This window comes from Sapajus apella, unplaced genomic scaffold (assembly GCF_009761245.1).
Source record: "Sapajus apella isolate SASKATOON/1434 unplaced genomic scaffold, GSC_monkey_1.0 scaffold7, whole genome shotgun sequence".
Taxonomy (NCBI): domain Eukaryota; kingdom Metazoa; phylum Chordata; class Mammalia; order Primates; family Cebidae; genus Sapajus; species Sapajus apella.
In genome coordinates this window covers 37,832,986-37,849,795 of record NW_022436947.1, presented here as the reverse complement: position 1 = coordinate 37,849,795, position 16,810 = coordinate 37,832,986, and the positions used below count along the sequence as shown (strand labels likewise).

Sequence of the window (16,810 nt, the reverse complement as noted above, 5' to 3'; positions counted from 1 at the left end):
ATAGTTCATTAGGAGGAAAGAAACAGCTTTTTTATAGCCTGATACATGAAAATAGATTTTTATAATGGTATACTGTATAAAGATATTTTATGAATTCCATTTCTTTCAAACATCTCTATTCCTGGAACATTTAAATTATATAATACTGGCTGGGCACAGTGGCTCATGCCTATAATCCCAGCATTTTGGAAGACAAAGGCATGTAGATCATTGAGGTCAGGAGTTTGAGACCAGCTTGGCCAACATGGTGAAACTCCATCTCTACTAGAAATACAAAAAAAAAAAAAAAAAATTAGCAGGGCATGGTGGCTCATCCCTGTAATCCCAACTATTCAGGAGGCCAAGGCAGGAGAATCAATTGAACCTGGGAGGTGGAGGTTGCAGTGAGCCGAGATCACACCACTGCACTCCTGCCTGGGTGACAGAGTGAGACTCTGTCCAAAATAATTAATCAATTAATTAATTAAAATAAATAAATAAGTTATATAATACTGACTAGACCTATCTCTTAGTGATGTAGTTTGGATATCTGTCCCCCAAAATCTCATGCTGAAATGTAACCCCCAATGTTGGAGTGGGGCCTGGGCGGGGGTGATTTGATCATGCAGGCAGATTTCTCATTGTTACTACCACCTTCTTGGTTCTGTCCTCATGATAGTGAGTTCTTGCACGATCTGTTTAAAAGTGTGGGCATCTTCCCCATCTCTCTCTTGTTCCTGCTCTTGCCATGTGATGTTTCTGCTCCACTTTGCCTTCTGCCATGAGTAAAAGCTCCCTGAGGCCTCCCTAGAAGCCAAGCAGATCCCTGTGCAATGGTTGCACAGCCTGCAGAACCAATTAAACCTCGTGAGTCAATTAAACCTCTTTTCTTTATAAATCACCCAGTCTTAGATATTCCTTTATAACAAAACAAGAATGGCCTAAATCACTTGGATTATATTTTTTATGATGAAGACAAGTCTCTTTTTTTTTTTTTTTTTGAGACAGGATCTTGCTTTATCACTTAGGCTGGAGTGCAGTGGCACAATCTTGGCTCACTGCAACTTCTGCCTCCCAGGTTCAAGAGTCTTGTGCCTCAACCACCAGAATAGCTAGCATTAACAGGCACATGCCACCATGCCCAGCTAATTTTTGTATTTTTACTAGAGTTATCTCTAGTAAAAATGTCACCATGTTGGCCAGGCTAGTCTTGAAATTCCTGGCCTTAAATGCCTGCCTCAGCCTCCCAAAGTGCAACGATAACAGGTGTGAGCCAGTATGTTGGGCTAGGAGAAGTCCATTCGTAAACACTAATTTTTAACAAACCTTTCCAAATATCATGATTTATGATGATCTTTTCCTTTTTTTCAGATGAGGTCTTACTCTGTTGCCCAGGCTGGAGTGCAGTGGCATGATCATAGCTCACGGAAGCCTTGAGCTCCTGGTCTTAGGCATTCTCCTGTCTCAGCCTCCTGAGTAGCTGGGATTATAGACAGGTACCACCACACCTGCTCTAATTTTTTAATTTTTGTAGAGATGGGTCTTACTCTGTTCATCAGGTCTCAAACTCCTGGCCATAAGCTGTCCTTCTGCCTTGGCCTCCCAAAGTGCTGCAATTATAGACATGAACCACTGTGCCCAGCCTCTTTTTCATTAATATTCCATGTTTTTTAGAGTTCTGTTTTTAACTTCTTATTTATGAAACAAAAGTTGGCTTTATAGCCTATCTCAACATCTCCTTTTAGTTCACCCTTCATTAAATCAGAATGAATACAAATTTGAAAGATACTTAAATATTGGTATATTTGGTATGGTTGTGGTGTGTTATACTATTAAGTAGAGGAAACTGTGAGGCATTGAGGCAATTTTTATCATCTTTTTTCACCTTCATGCAATTATATAAACATTTTCATGACTAAAAATAAATTAGCCGGCCGGGTGTGGTGGCTCACACCTGTAATCCAAGCACATTGGAGGCCAAGGCAAGCTGATCACCTGAGGTTGGGAGTTCAAGACCAACCTGACCAACATGGTGAAACCCTGTCTTAAATAAATAAATAAATAAATAAATAAATAAATAAATTAGCCAACCACAGCCAGGAAAGTCATAAGCATAACAGCAGTCAACAATGGAATTATACATATTTGGATCACATTGTTAAGTCCCAGACAAAAAGAAAAAGCTGCCGTATTTTACGCTCCTGGACACAGACCTATGAATATGAAATGCTTAAGGGCTAAAGACCTAACTAATATCTTTGATATTTTGAGGACTTTGCACTGAGAACTTAAAAGATTTCTCTACCTGTAACCTTTACTTCTTGGTCTTCTTTCATAGCTCACTTTTTCTACTCCTTTTCTTCATGTACGTAGCTATAAAATTTGTCTCCCCAGGATGAATGAATGTGTCTTCTGTTCTTGTTTAAAAGAGGATGTTACTCAAAGAGCTTTGGAGCAAGCTCTGAATATAAAGCAACCTGCTAGGTTTCTGGAGAACACAACAGGGTGTGTTTCTTACTGTGGTTTCCCCAGTGCAGCTGTCATTCCTGTAGAAAGCAATTGCCTCTTTTATAAGTTCCTCCAGTTGTGTGCATAAGGCACTTAGGGATCAGATTTTTGAAATCAACTCTAATGCAGCCACCAGAAATTTCCAAATTTAGGTTAAAATTGTACTCTTATGTCATCTTATGTCTCTTGGCTATGGTCCTAAAACTTCCTACTGAAATGATTCTGTTACCAGTGTGTCCATTCCCAGGAAACTTTCCACAGCTAAGTAACACTACCTTATTTCAAAAACTACAAATCAACCTCAGTGGCGGATAATTACTAAACGCATTTAGCTAATACAAGGTAACCTCTAATAATACTTTGTACAGTCTTTTCAAAATAATAATGCTTTATCTTAAGTTTTTAATCCTTATTTGAAATTTGTGGGAAACAAAAAGATAATTAAATCCATGTGAGAGATAAGTAATTGAGGAAACAGAAAGGTTAAGACTGATCTGCTATTACTGACACAGCTTGTTTGTGGCAGTCAAAACAGAGTTGTGCTTTCTCCTGGACTGTGTCAACATCAGTGTTATATAATATCAACTAATAGTAAAAACCCACAGATTAAAGCTTAGTAAAATTTAATATGTAGATATGCAATTAATAACCCTTACTAGCATAAAATTGAGGGAGCATCTTTTTTGGCATAGCATAGTTTTAAGAATTCCTCCATGGTTCAAATTTGATTAAAGAGATATCTTTCTGAGACATTGCAGGGACATTCTTTCTATTCAGATATTCTTGTTTCTATTTAATTTGCCCCTGACTGCTAAGTCAAATGTTGAGATAAGTCCAGAGTTAATTGGTGGCATTTAGTTCTCTTTTGTTATTATCTGGAAACCACAGGAAAGCCCCATTCCTTTGAAAATATTAATGTATGTCTGTATTCTTTATAAAGCTTTATAAAACATCACAGGTCCTTCAAGTTATTGCCCTGGCCCAAACTCTTAGTTTGACATAATGGCCATCTCCATCTTTTTCCATTCTAAAGAAAAATTTCTTAATTTCTTGTCAAAAAGGTCTCATTTCTCAGGGTTGTTTCATATAACTATAACTTTAGGTTTTATAATCTCATCAAAACTATTGGTTTGATTAAATTTAGGCAGAAATTTTATGTAGTCAGTACTTGATTTGGCTTCTTTTAAAAATCATGATTATTTAGACAGAAGAACTACTGATGTATTTGGAAACATTTATAGTTGGAATAAGAATCAGAAGATGGTTTGTTGCTTGTTTACATTGTTATTGAGATTCAGCTAGTACACATACTTGCAACAAATGGAGAAAACTTGCCGAGTTCTACATTTTTTGTTCTTCCTGCTTGAGGCTGAAAGTCACGCTACTTCCTCTTCACTGCTGTATGTTGACTTTTCCACTGTTAATTCTAAGCTTCCTTTAGATGATGTTATGTTGTCAGGCTGTGTAAGAGGGTTTCCTGCCCTATCATAACCAAACCAATGTGGAGGGTCATTAGAGTTGTATTCCTGCTGCTGAACTTTAGATGACATTCTTTCAGCTGCATTCCTGTAATAACAGTGCTTAGCATTAGCTAGTTGCAGAAGTAATCCTTAGTGCAAAAATTTCAAACTCAACCAAATTTGGAGTTAAAGAATTCACTGTCACAATTTGAACTCACATCAGAGCTCTCTTGCCTTGCTGAGAGGATACGGGTAAGTGTACAAAAAAGCAGGGTCCCAAAGCCTCAGTAGCTCTGATTCAGCCAGTTCAGAAATTAACAGATATGGGGAATGGGTAAAGAAACTACACATGGCCATGGAAGAGGAACACTGAGGCCTCTATTTACAGTGCTTTGAGTAAGCCCCTTTTTTGGTATTTCTAGTTTCTCTGATGAGAGAGTAACCTAACCAGCCTACCTGTGAGGGCTGACCATGCACCAGGCCGGGACCTCTTAATCCAGAGTTCACAGATCCCTTGTGACTACATGGATGAACTTCAGGGAGGTCCATGAACTCCCTGAAAGTTCATGCACTTTTGTCTGTAATACACATTTTTTTGAGAAGGTTTGTGACTCAGTTGTCCATGACCAAAATGATTGAAAAATACTGTTATAGTCTTTCTTAGGAGGACATAAGGAAGTAAAGAAGGCATCAGAAAAAAAAAAAAGTATATCTAACTTAAAAACAAAGCCATTTTGAGGACAGCAGGAATAAATTCCTTGCCTAGAAGGTTAGTTTGAATCACAAGATTAGTACTAAAAAGGAGATAAGTAATTGACCGCTTCTGTAGAATTAGAAATGAGTAACTATGATGTAAACCCATGAAGGCACGACCTTCCCCACTCTTGCTGTATGTTACATTGAGTTATTAATTGCAAAAGTCTGGAAACAGTCATTGATATGGAGCTGGCTTTACCATACACTTGGAATTAAGTTTGTGCTGAATGGCAATATGAGTTCAGGTATGGCAAAGAAATGTGAAGAAAAATCCGACAACATAGAGATAACAGTTAAAAATGCTGTTTCAATTTAATCAAACTTTAGATGTATTAAAATAATTGTAACCAAAGTCAACAGGGAGATAATCAAAGCATTGCTAATTCTTCCTCTAAGCACACTGCTTTTTAACTTATATATTTGCTCTCACACAAAACTTCTACAAATGTAAAGAACAAATGGAGTAAAAGCAATTGTCATATCCTAATTTCTAGTTTAGAGCCACCAATCCTTATGGACGAAAACTTGGCAAACAAGTTTATTCTTTTCAGAGAAATATTTATTCTCAGTTTCAAAAATGGTAAGTTTATTGTCAAAGATAATGTTTTGCATTCTGTTAATTTTCTAAATCTTTTCTTAAGGTACTGTCCTGCATTTTAAACCTCTTCTATAATCTTTATATATTTTCCAAGTAGAACATTATTATGCGAAAGTAATGGGTTTATATCTTTGGCTTTTAACCTATTCTTCTCCTAATGATATTTCTCCCTTTTCAATTCTTTATAGGTGAGATTATCATATCTTTTTATGATGGGACAGAATTGAAATGAACTGCACGTTGACCGTCCTACAAGAGTAGCACAGTTAGAGGCAACAATGCATAGGGAAAAGAAATGCTTGTTTTAGGGAGTAAAAGATTTACAAATCCTAGTTCACCAAGTTATATCTTACCTTTAATGTCAGAAGAGCAACAGTTTTGAGAGTTCTAGATAACTGGTAAGAGGATAAGTACTCATAATGCTAAGCCTGGGAATGTGTAAATACTGAGTCCTATGGCTGCTCAGTCAGCTACAAGCCAGGGTACATTACGTGGTAATTGTAATATAAAACAATTATCAAGTAGTGGGGATTCGAGAAAATAACAAGAAAAAGAAAGGCGAGAACGTTGACTCCTTAATATAAGAAAAGAAAAATAGAGCGACTACTTATTTAATGCAGTATGATGGGACAGCATTGAAATGAGCTGCATGTTGAACCCCAGCCATGAGTGAAGTGTCCAGTGGTATATGTATTTCTTTAATGGACTCATTCCTTGCCTTGATCCCTGTCTCCCTTATCCTAGCTCTGCTCTCCAGTCCACCCATAGGCAGCTTTAGTGAAACCAAACATCAGTGTGTCCCCTGACTACTGGAATTGATGTTTACTGTCTAGAGAAGAGCAAAGGATCAGATCTCAGACCCCTGCTCCTTCCAGACTCAAGTTCTGGGAGGTTAAGTCTTCCTCCACCTGGTGTGTCTCTAGGGTCTGTTTTAGTCTTAAGTGCTTTCACAGCAAGGGTGGTCCTAGGGAAAAACAGAAAATATGAATCTCTCTTGGAGCAAATCTAGGATTATTTTTAGAAAGCTGTGAATACTAGTGTATACTATTCCCTATTCCACTTCTTCCCTGCCCTTCAGGAAATCCTTAGCCATGACTAGCTGTCTTTACCAACTTTGGCATCGTCACATGAACTATGGACCTTGCCAAGAGAAGAGATCGGCAAGTGACTGCCAGAAGGTTTTCCTGAGTTCTTTGTCACAGCATTCTATGGAGCCGTGTGTTTGCACACATGCATCTTTTTTTTTAAAAATTTATATTCAAGGTGTACATGTGCAGGTTTGTTATGTGAGTATATTACATAATGCTTGGGTTTTGGCTTCTATTGAACCCATCAGTCAAACAGTGAACATAATGCCCATTAGGTACATTTTTAACCCTTGCCATCCTCCCTGCCTCCTCATTTTTGGAGTTCCCAGTATTTACTGTTTCCATCTTTATGTCCAAGTGGTTAGCTCCTACTTAAAAGTGAGAACATGTGGTATTTGGTTTTCTGTTCCTGCATTAATTCACTTAGGATAGTGGCCTCCAGCTGCATCCATGTTGCTGCAAAGGACATGGTTTCATTTTTTATGGCTGTGTAGGATTCCATGGTGTGAATGTTTCACATTTTCTTTATCCAATCCACCCCTGACAGGCACTTAGGTTGATCCCAGGACTTTGCTATTGTGAATGGTGCTGCAATAAACATACAAGTGCAGCTGTCTTTTTGATAAAATTATTTCTTTTCCTTTGGGTAGATACCCAATAGTGGGATTACTGGGTCAAATGCTAATTCTATTTTTAGTTCTTTGAGAAATTTTTATACTGCTTTCCATTTTGGCTGACCAAGTTTACATTCCTGCCACAGTGTATAAGCATTCCCGTTTTTCCACGTCCTCACCAGCATCTGTTATTTTTTTACTTTTCAATAACAGCCATTCCCAGCTACTTAGGAGGCTGAGGCAGGGGAATCACTTGAACCTGGGAGGTGAAGGTTGCAGTGAGCTGAGATCATGCCATTGCACTCCAGCCTGACAGAGTGAGACTCCGTCTCAAAACAAAACAAAAAAAACCATTCTGATTGGTGTGAGATGATACTTCACTTGATTTTGATTTTGTATTTCTCTGATTAGCAACGTTGAGCATGTTTTCATGTTCGTTGGCCACTTGTATGTCTTCTTTTGAGAAGTGTCCGTTCATGTCTTTTGCCCACTTTTTAATGGGGTTGTTTGGTTTTGCTTATTGATTTTTTTAAGTTCCTTATAGATTCTGGATATTAGACCTTTGTCAGATGCAAATTTGCTGTGCAGAAGCTCTTACACATGTATTTTGAATGGTATCAAAAAAGTTAAAAATAATGAAATGAAGGCAGAAATAAAGGTGTTCTTTGAAACCAAAGAGAATGAAGACACAACATACCAGAATCTCTGGGACACATTTAAAGCAGTGTCTAGATGGAAATTCATAGCAATAAATGCCCAAATGAGGAGCAAGGAAGGTCTAAAATCGACACCCTATCATCAAAATTAAAAGAGTTAGAGGAGAAAGATAAAAAAAAAAAAACTCAAAACCTAGCAGAAGACAAGAAATAACTAAGATCAGAGCAGAACTGAAGGAGATAGAAACACAAAAAACCCTTCAAAAAAATCAATAAATCCAGGAGCTGGTTTTTTGGTAAGATCAACAAAATAGACAGCTAGCAAGACTAATAAGAAAGAAAAGAGTGAAGAATCAAATAGATGCAATAAAAAACAATAAGGGGACATCACCACCGATTCCACAGAAATACAAACTACCATCAGAGATTACTACAAATAACTCTATGCACACAAACCAATAAATCTGGAAGAAATGGATAAATTCCTGGATTTACTGGAGGGTTTAGTCTTGCACTCTCCCAAGACTAAACCAGGAAGAAGTTGAATCCCTGAATAGACCAATAAAAAGGTCTGAAGTTGAGGCAGCAATTAATAGCCTACCAACTATAAAAAGCCTAGGTCCAGATGGGTTTACAGCCAAATTCTACCAGACATACAAAGAGGACCTGGTACCATTCCTTCTGAAACTATTCCAAACAATACAAAAAGAAGGAATCCTCCCCAACTTATTTTATGAGACCGACATCATCCTAAAACCAAAACTGGGCAGAGACACAACTAAAAAAGAAAACTTCAGGCCAATATCTGTGATGAACATCAATGTAAAAGTCTTCACTAAAATACTGGCAAACAGAAAGCAACAGCACATCAAAAAGCTTATTCATCATGATCAAGTAGGCTTCATCCTGGGAATGCAAGGCTGGTTCAACATACCCAAGTCTATAAATGTAATCCATCACATAAACAGAACCAAAGACAAAAGCTACATGATTATCTCAATAGATGCAGAAAAGGCCTTTGACAAAATTCAACAGCCCTTTATGCTAAAAACCCTCAATAAACTAGGTATCGATGGTACGTATCATAAGATAATAAAAGCTATTTACGACAAACCCACAGCCAATATACTGAACGGGCAAAAACTAGAAGCATTCACTAAGAAATCTGGCACAAGACAAGGATGCCCTCTCTCATCACTCCTATTCAATATAGTATTGGAAGTCCTAGGGAGAGCAATCAGGTAAGAAAAAGAAATAAGGGATATTCAATTAGGAAAAGAGGAAGCCAAATTGTCTCTATTTGCAGATGACATGATTGTATATTTAGAAGACCCCACCATTTCAGCCCAAAATTCCCTGAAACTGATAAGCAATTTCACCAAAGTCTCATGATATAAAATCAATGCACAGAAATCACAAGCATTTCTATACACCAGTAACAGAGAGCTAAATCAAAAGTGAACTCCCATTCACAATTGCTACAAAGAGAATAAAATACCTAGGAATACAACTAACAAAGGATGTAAAGGATCTCTTCAAGGAGAACTACAAACCACTGCTCAATGAAATGAGAGAGGACACAAACAGATGGAAAAACATTCCATACTCATGGTTGGGAAGAATCAACATTGTGAGAATGGCCATACTGCCCAAAGTAATTTATGGATTTAACACTATCCCCATCAAGCTACCAATGACCTTCTTCACAGAACTGGAAAAAGCCACTTCAAACTTTATATGGAACCAAAAGAGAGCCTGCATAGCCAAAACAATCCTAAGCAAAAAGAACAAAGCTGGAGGCATCATGCTGCCTGACTTCAAACTATACTATAAGGCCACAGTAATCAAAACAGCATGGTACTGGTACCAAAACAGAGACATAGAGCAATGGAACAGAACAAAGGCCTCAGAAGCAACACCACACATCTATAATCATCTGATTTTTGACAAACCTGACAAAAACAAGCAATGGGGAAAGGATTCCCTATTTAATAAATGGTGTTGGGAAAACTGGCTAGCCATGTGCAGAAAGCAGAAACTGGACCCCTTCCTGACACCTTACACTGAAATTAACTCCAGATGGATTAAATCTAAACATAAGACCTAACTCCATAAAAACCCTAGAAGAAAACCTAGGCAAAACCATTCAGGACATAGGTATAGGCAAGGACTTCATGACTAAAACACCAAAAGCATTGGCAACAAAAGTCAAAATAGACAAATGGATCTAATTAAACTCCAGAGCTTCTGTACAGCAAAGGGAATAATCATTAGAGCGAACTGGCAGCCAACAGAATGGGAAAGATTTTTTGCAATCTACTCATCTGACAAAGGGCTACTATCCAGAATCTACAAAGAACTAAAGCAGGTTTACAAGAAAAAAACAAACCCATTCAAAAGGGGGCGAAGGATATGAACAGACATTTTACAAAAGAAGACATATATGAGGCCAAGAAACATGAAAAAATGCTCCTCACCATGGGTCATTAGAGAAATGCAAATCAAAACCACATTGAGATATCATTTCACACCAGTTAGAATGGCTATCATTAAAAAATCTGAAGACAACAGATGCTGGAGAGGATGTGGAGAAATAGGAACACTTTTACACTGTTGGTGGGAGTGTAAGTTAGTTCAACCATTGTGGAAGACAGTGTGGCGATTCCTTAAGGACCTAGAAATAGAAATACCATTTGACCCAGCAATCCTATTACTGGGTATATACCCAAAGGATTATAAATTGTTCTATTATAAAGACACATGCACACATATGCTCATTGTGGCGCTGTTTATAATAGCAAAGACCTGGAACCAACCTAAATGTCCATCATTGATAGACTAGGTAAAGAAAATGTGGCACATATACATCATGGAATACTATGCAGCCATAAAAAATGATGAGTTTGTGTCCTTCATAGGGACGTGGATGAATCTGGAAACCATCATTCTCAGCAAACTGACACAAGAACAGAAAACCAAACACTGCATGTCATCATTCAAAGGTGAATGTTGAACAATGAGAACACATGGACACAGAGAGGGGAGCATCACATACTACAGTCAGTGGAGGGGGCTATGGAAGCGGACAGCAGCGGGTGAGGAGGGTAGGGGGGGATAATGAGGGGAGAAAGACCAGATATAGATGATGTGGGGGATGAAGGCAGCAAACCACTTTGCCATGTATGTACCTTTGCAACAATCCTTCATGATCTGCATATGTACTCCAGAATCTAAAGTACAATAATAAATAAATAATTAAATAAGAAAAAATGTAGAAACTGTATTTCTGCCAGAAACATCTCTCTCTCTCTCTTCTGCCCCTTCCCTTTCTCTCTTAATAGCTTGATGCTGTAGTATGATCAGCACATAGGAGCTAGGAAATATTGAAAAGAAAATGTATTCTTAGGAATCACTGCATGTTCTAAATTCCATAGAGCACATTTGGAATCCTTTGACTGCATTCCATCCTGTTTTGGCCTACATGACTGTGAGACCTTGTATGCAATGATTTGGGAATTCAACCAGTCTGCTGCAATGGTTAGTGATCATTACTCATTTAACCTGGTGAGAGAGGTTTCTTTGGATCAGTATAGAACCGTGATTTTCAAACCTGATATGTCACAGTGGTAATGTATCATATTAGGTGGTTAATAATAACACTGTACTGAAGTTTGTTAGTGACTTTTGCTTTTTATAAATTAAAAGAGATTCCGGGTTAGCCCTGTAGTAACATTATGTGCCCTTGCTCACCTTTCCTTCTAATCTCTTGAGTAGGCAAAAAAAAAAAGGGGGGGAATGTTGGAGCCACCACCACGGACTGCTCGTAATCCACAGCCTCTCTTATTGTGCATCAGATGGGCACAACAGAGCATGTGTCTACCGTTACCAATCACATCCCTTGAATGTCAGAGCTTTTAAAAAGCTTGTGAATGTAATCTAAAGGCAAAGAGCAGCACAGTATGATTAAGACCTAGGTACAAAGTATGGCTCTCCTTATTTGTGTAACTGGACACCTTATTTAACCTGTTTAAACCAGTTTCCTTATCCATTTTTATGATAAAGGGTATTTGTGAGGATTATATAATATATGTAAAATAGGATTTATCACAGTATGTGGCAAATAATAACTGTTAAATAACATTACTTGTTCATACCGATAATAAAAGTCAACAGCTCCAGATCAAAAGGGTTTGAACCTTTCCATGAGCTGGAGAGAACTCTGATAAGAGTTTTATTTTTTTAGCAACACAGATCTCCTAGAATGCCTGAGCAGTAGGAACTGCCTGAGTTGACCCTTCTAGCAACTGCTAAAGAAGGCCTTCAAGGAATCTTCATACTGTTGTTTGGGGCTCTGAAGGCCACTAAGACTTTCTCTATGATTTCTCTAGAATGGAAGTTTTTTGGCTACAGACACAAAAATATCAGAAAGGTCCCTTTACTTTTTTAAAAAAAAATATTTCCAACTTTTATTTTAGGTTCAGGAATACATGTATAAGATATACAGGTTTGTTACATAGGTAAATGTGGGCCATGGTGGTTTGCTGCACAGATCATTCCGTCACCCAGGTATTAGGCCCAGTATCCGCTAGTTATTCTTCCTGATTCTCTCCCTCCTCCTACCGTCCACCCTCTGACAGGCCCCAGTGTGTGTTGTTCCCACCCATATGTCTATGCACTGTCATCATTTAGTTCCCACTTGTAAGTGAGAACATGTAGTATTTGGTTTTCTGTTCTTGGGTTAGCCTTTTTGCTAACTATACAATTAGTGATTCTTCAGGTTCTCTGTGGTTCAGGCCCTCCTGGGTTGTAGGGGCCATTGTGAAGGTCTTTCTTCCTCTCTCCTACTCCTTTTACCCTGTTGCCTTTCCCCACAGAGGGCCATAAGTTGAATGGCTAGCTGTCACAACTGCTTCAGATACAAATAACTAAATTTTTTGTCATGTTTTCTGATCATAGTTATTACTTATTCCTCCTTGAAATAAAGGAGTCTTTATCTTGCATCCACATGGTGCTTCTAGGGTCACTTCCTGGAAACCCTTCTAACTCTGGGGTTGGTTAGAATGGCAGCTGTATCTTTTGCTGGAAACTCTCCTGCAGAAGAGCTAGAGCCAATTTGCTCATTGACCAAAAGTTTGCTGCTCCTCTGGTTCAAAATGGGTGAGCTGAGCAGACCTCTTTGATTTCCAAAGCTGGTGCAGTAGTTTCCGATTCCATTGAGTATGAGGGAATTTATATATAAAACAGTCTCTTCTGATGGCTATAATTGGATTTTAAGGGCTGCATCGTATATTGTTTTCATGGTCAAAATGGAATCAAGCATGTGGAGTGCATTGCTTTGTGATTCAAAGTCATTGAGCTTCTTCCCAAGCCAGAAAAATCTCCTTTATCCCACCTGCCAAAGGTTCTGTTTCACCCAGACAAGACAAAGCCTCTGCAGTTGAGGGAGCCACACTGGCCCTGGTTAAAGACTGAGCATAGGTAAGGGATTAGAGATCATCAAGGGCTTGAGTTTTGAAGGGTCTACATACACTCTACATTTCTAGCTCCACCAAAGGATCTAAATGCAAAACAAAGCTGCTCTGTAAGAGAGCCCTTAGAGCTGAGCCCAAACAGCTGCATGCAGCTAGGCCTTACCACTTCTCTAATCAAAAATTTTGAGGCCAGGGTATTTCAGGAACCCCCTAACTGACAAGTAGCACCCTCTCCTAGATGTTGGACAGATGTTGGACACATAAAGACAGATGTTTCTGGAGCATTACTAGTTTAAACCCTGGGACTCTCCAAGCCACTCTGCAGTGAAGACTGTCTCCATTGCTAGACTAAGATGGAATCAAGGGATTCTAGGCTTCTTTCCTGGTAGAGCTAAACAAGGGTAAAGCTTTCAGGGAGACTAAAAGGTGGTGGTGTGGCCTATTTAGACAATGAGGTGCACACACCAAACCAGCCCCTTTCTAAGTATTAGGGCCAAGTCTCTGCCTGCTTCTTGTGGATAGGGATAGCCAAGCTTGATTGTAGAAGATAAAATAGGCCTTTTCGCTGTCATGGCTTAGACAATGGAATTTTTCATAGCTATAGCTGGTTAAATTAGAGTTCTTCATTGGGGTTTTGGGACAAAGCCCAGCTAGTAATCAAGTCTTATTATGCCTTGGTTTTTTTTTTTTTTTTTCCATACATATTTTTTAAATCTAGAGACCTAGCAAGAAAACTGAGCAGTTAAAGGCAGGATGTAGATGTTACTGGATATCCTGGGTCTTCTTGACCAGTCACTATATTAATCATACTTCAACATCCCATATGTTGCTATAACAGGATACTACAGACTGGGTAATTTATAAAGAAATTTATTTATCATAGTTATAGAGGCTGGAAGTCCAATATCAGGTGCCAGCTACTGGCAGGGGCCTTCTTGTTATATCATCCCATGGCAGGAGAGAAGGGGCCCTAACTCATCCTTTTGTCAGGAACGCACTCCCGTGATAACTAACTCACTTCCATGATAATGGCATTCATCTCCTAATCAACTCTTAAAGGTCACATCTCTCAACAATGTTGCACTGAGGATTAATTTTCAACACATGAACTTGGGGAACACATTCAAACTATAGCATCACACCATGATTAGGTTCAAAGAGACCCTTGCCAGAAAGTCTCCATTCATTCCAGAATCTTATTAGAAGTTCAATAATATTAGTTCTTATAAATAGTGATTGGCAAAATACAATCAAAAGATTAGAAGCTAAGCTCCTTTGAGTAACACATTATTCATTCACTGTCATCTTGCCCAAAGTTGGCTGTTAATAATCTGACGAGTTTTGCAGAGACTCCTAGGACCCGATTTCATGGTATGTTCTTTCAATGAGGTTAATAGTATTCATATCAGAGTTATCTCTAGACCTATCAGGAAAAGTTGAGTTTCTAACCCCTTCTCAAAAATTTTCAAGGACCTACCCCCTTCTCTCTAATCCAGCTCCAGCTGGCTGCCCTCCTGCAGGCGTGGGCCCAGTGAGAATGGCTATTTTACAAGTAATTTTTCTTTCTTTTTTCTATTTCATTTTAACACATACTTCCTTGGATAAGAAACCATTTTCTTCCTCAGGCCTCAAGTAACCAGGGGCTCATGGTTTAGCTCACACCACAGCTACTTAATTAAGAAAGTTTCTCTGTGAAATCCACATGCCTGGGCCACATTGTGCACTTTATACTTTGATAATATTAATTCTTAGTATTTTTCACATCTGCACAATAGAACCTTACCTTCCATGTCAGGGAAAGGTTAAGGATTCTTATTTTAAGCATTTCATATGTTGTTTCATCAGGTCAGTTAAAATACTTGCATATTTTTGTCCTCAGTCAAAAGGCAAAAACTTGTGAGCTGGTTTAATCAGATTATTCTCTTAATCCCTTAGGGGAGATTAACTGAATGGACTGTATTTTGAGAAATGAACAGAGGAAGAGCTAGAGTTAAAGTTTTGAACACCTGCTTGGTCAAGGAAGGGAAGATGCTTAAAGTCAAAGGCCTACTGGAAAAGGGATAGGAAACCACAAAGGCCACTTTAGAACAACTCAAAATGTTTGCTTCAATTTGGCAAAAAATAAAATGAAATGAAACTTCCTAACACTGAAAGCCACTATGTATTATGAACATCATAGCCTTATACTATGTTTTCTCAGAAAGTAGTCTCAAAGTTTATCATAGTCAGGTACATACTTACTTGGAAATATTTGTGCAGTATTGCATCTTAAGGATCCGGAGTTGTTTGCAGCCTATCTGAAGGTCCTCAAGGATTTGGTCAGTAAGCAAGACACAACCAGAGATATCCAAAATGTGCAGGTAATGGCATTTTGCTGATAATATCTCCATCGCTGAGTCAGTAATCTGAACACAGAGCCAAAGTAAGTACTGGTTATTCAAACACTATCTCAGGGAAGAACAGTGCCTTAGTCACCCTGGGCCACTATAATAAACTACCACAGACTGTGTGGCTTAAACATCAAACATGTATTTCTCACAGTTCTAGAGGCTGGGAAGTCTAAGATCAAGATAAACATAGAGGTACCTTCAACTGGTGTCTTGGGAAGTCCCTCCTTGTTTGCAGATGCCTGCATTCTTGCTCTCTTCTCACATGGCAGAGAGAAAGAGAGACAGCTCTAGTCTTCTCTTCTGATACAGTCGTAATCCCATCATGGGAGCTCTACCCTTACTATCTCTTCTAAACCTACTTACTCCCAGAGGCCCCACTTTGTATTACTGTTGCAGTGGAAGTTGGGGTTTCAACATAAGAATTTCTGGAGGACAAACATTCAATTTAAAACAAATAGAATAACAAAATCAGAACACTTGCAAATTCTTTTACCCAGCTTGTCACATGATGGGCCTGCAATTCAAGTGAGTTGTTAGTAACTGTTTCTAAATAAGGTCAGAACAGTAAAATATCTGCCTCAGCTAGCACAAATAGAAATTGTGATCTTAGCAAGGCACAGTGGCTCATGCATGTAATCCCAGCACTTTGGTAGACTGAGGCAGGCAGACTGCTTGAGCCCAGTTCGAGACCACATGGTGAAACTCCCAAAAATACAAAAATTAGCTAGGCAGCAATGGTGGCTCGCACCTGTAGTCCCAGCTACTTGGGAGGCTGAGGTGGGGGGATGGCTTAAGCCTCAAAGGTGAATGCTGCAGTGAGCCAAGATCATGCCACTGCACTAGGTAACACTGCCTCCGTAACAGAGCGAGACCCTGTGCCCGACTCCCACCAGAAAGAAAGTTGTGATCTTGCTGTTATTTTCATTTAAGAGGCCTCTGGTTTGGATAGGAAACTTCATCAAAAGTTTTGGTAATACCTGTCACACCAATATGAGCAACTTATGAAATGCTATAGAGATGGGATTTGGTTTTAAATTTAAAATCCTCTCTAAGGCATCATCAATTTGAAAACATATGTTTAACAACATTACATGTTAAAAAAAAAATACAAAATATATATCCTCTGAAGTTAATCTGCAGACAGGATTGTATTACTATGAGAAAGGACCTGGACATCACTGATGGTTTGGATGTAAAAAAGATGGAGTAACCCGGTTCTGGAAAGGAACAAGTAGGTGAGACAGATATTTGGAAGCAAGGGGAGGAAGAGAAGCAGAAGCCGCAGAGACT

General features: G+C 38.7%; 1 protein-coding gene across 16 annotated transcripts in view; it reads right to left on the bottom strand.

The window, feature by feature from the left end:
• Window positions 1-16,810, bottom strand: part of FBXL13 (F-box and leucine rich repeat protein 13) — a 262,519-nt gene that overhangs the window by 20,085 nt on the left and 225,624 nt on the right. For 14 of the 16 annotated variants that reach the window (XM_032276371.1, XM_032276367.1, XM_032276369.1 and 11 more), the window contains 2 exons: window positions 15,372-15,535; window positions 2,857-4,053 (listed from right to left, as the gene is read on the bottom strand). In XM_032276371.1, coding sequence (XP_032132262.1) covers window positions 3,864-4,053; window positions 15,372-15,535 — 354 coding nt within the window. In that variant the 3' untranslated portion in view covers window positions 2,857-3,863. Of the gene's footprint in view, window positions 1-2,856; window positions 4,054-15,371; window positions 15,536-16,810 lie in introns of those variants that run through there. The other 2 variants (XR_004268363.1, XM_032276375.1) reach the window with 2 other exon arrangements.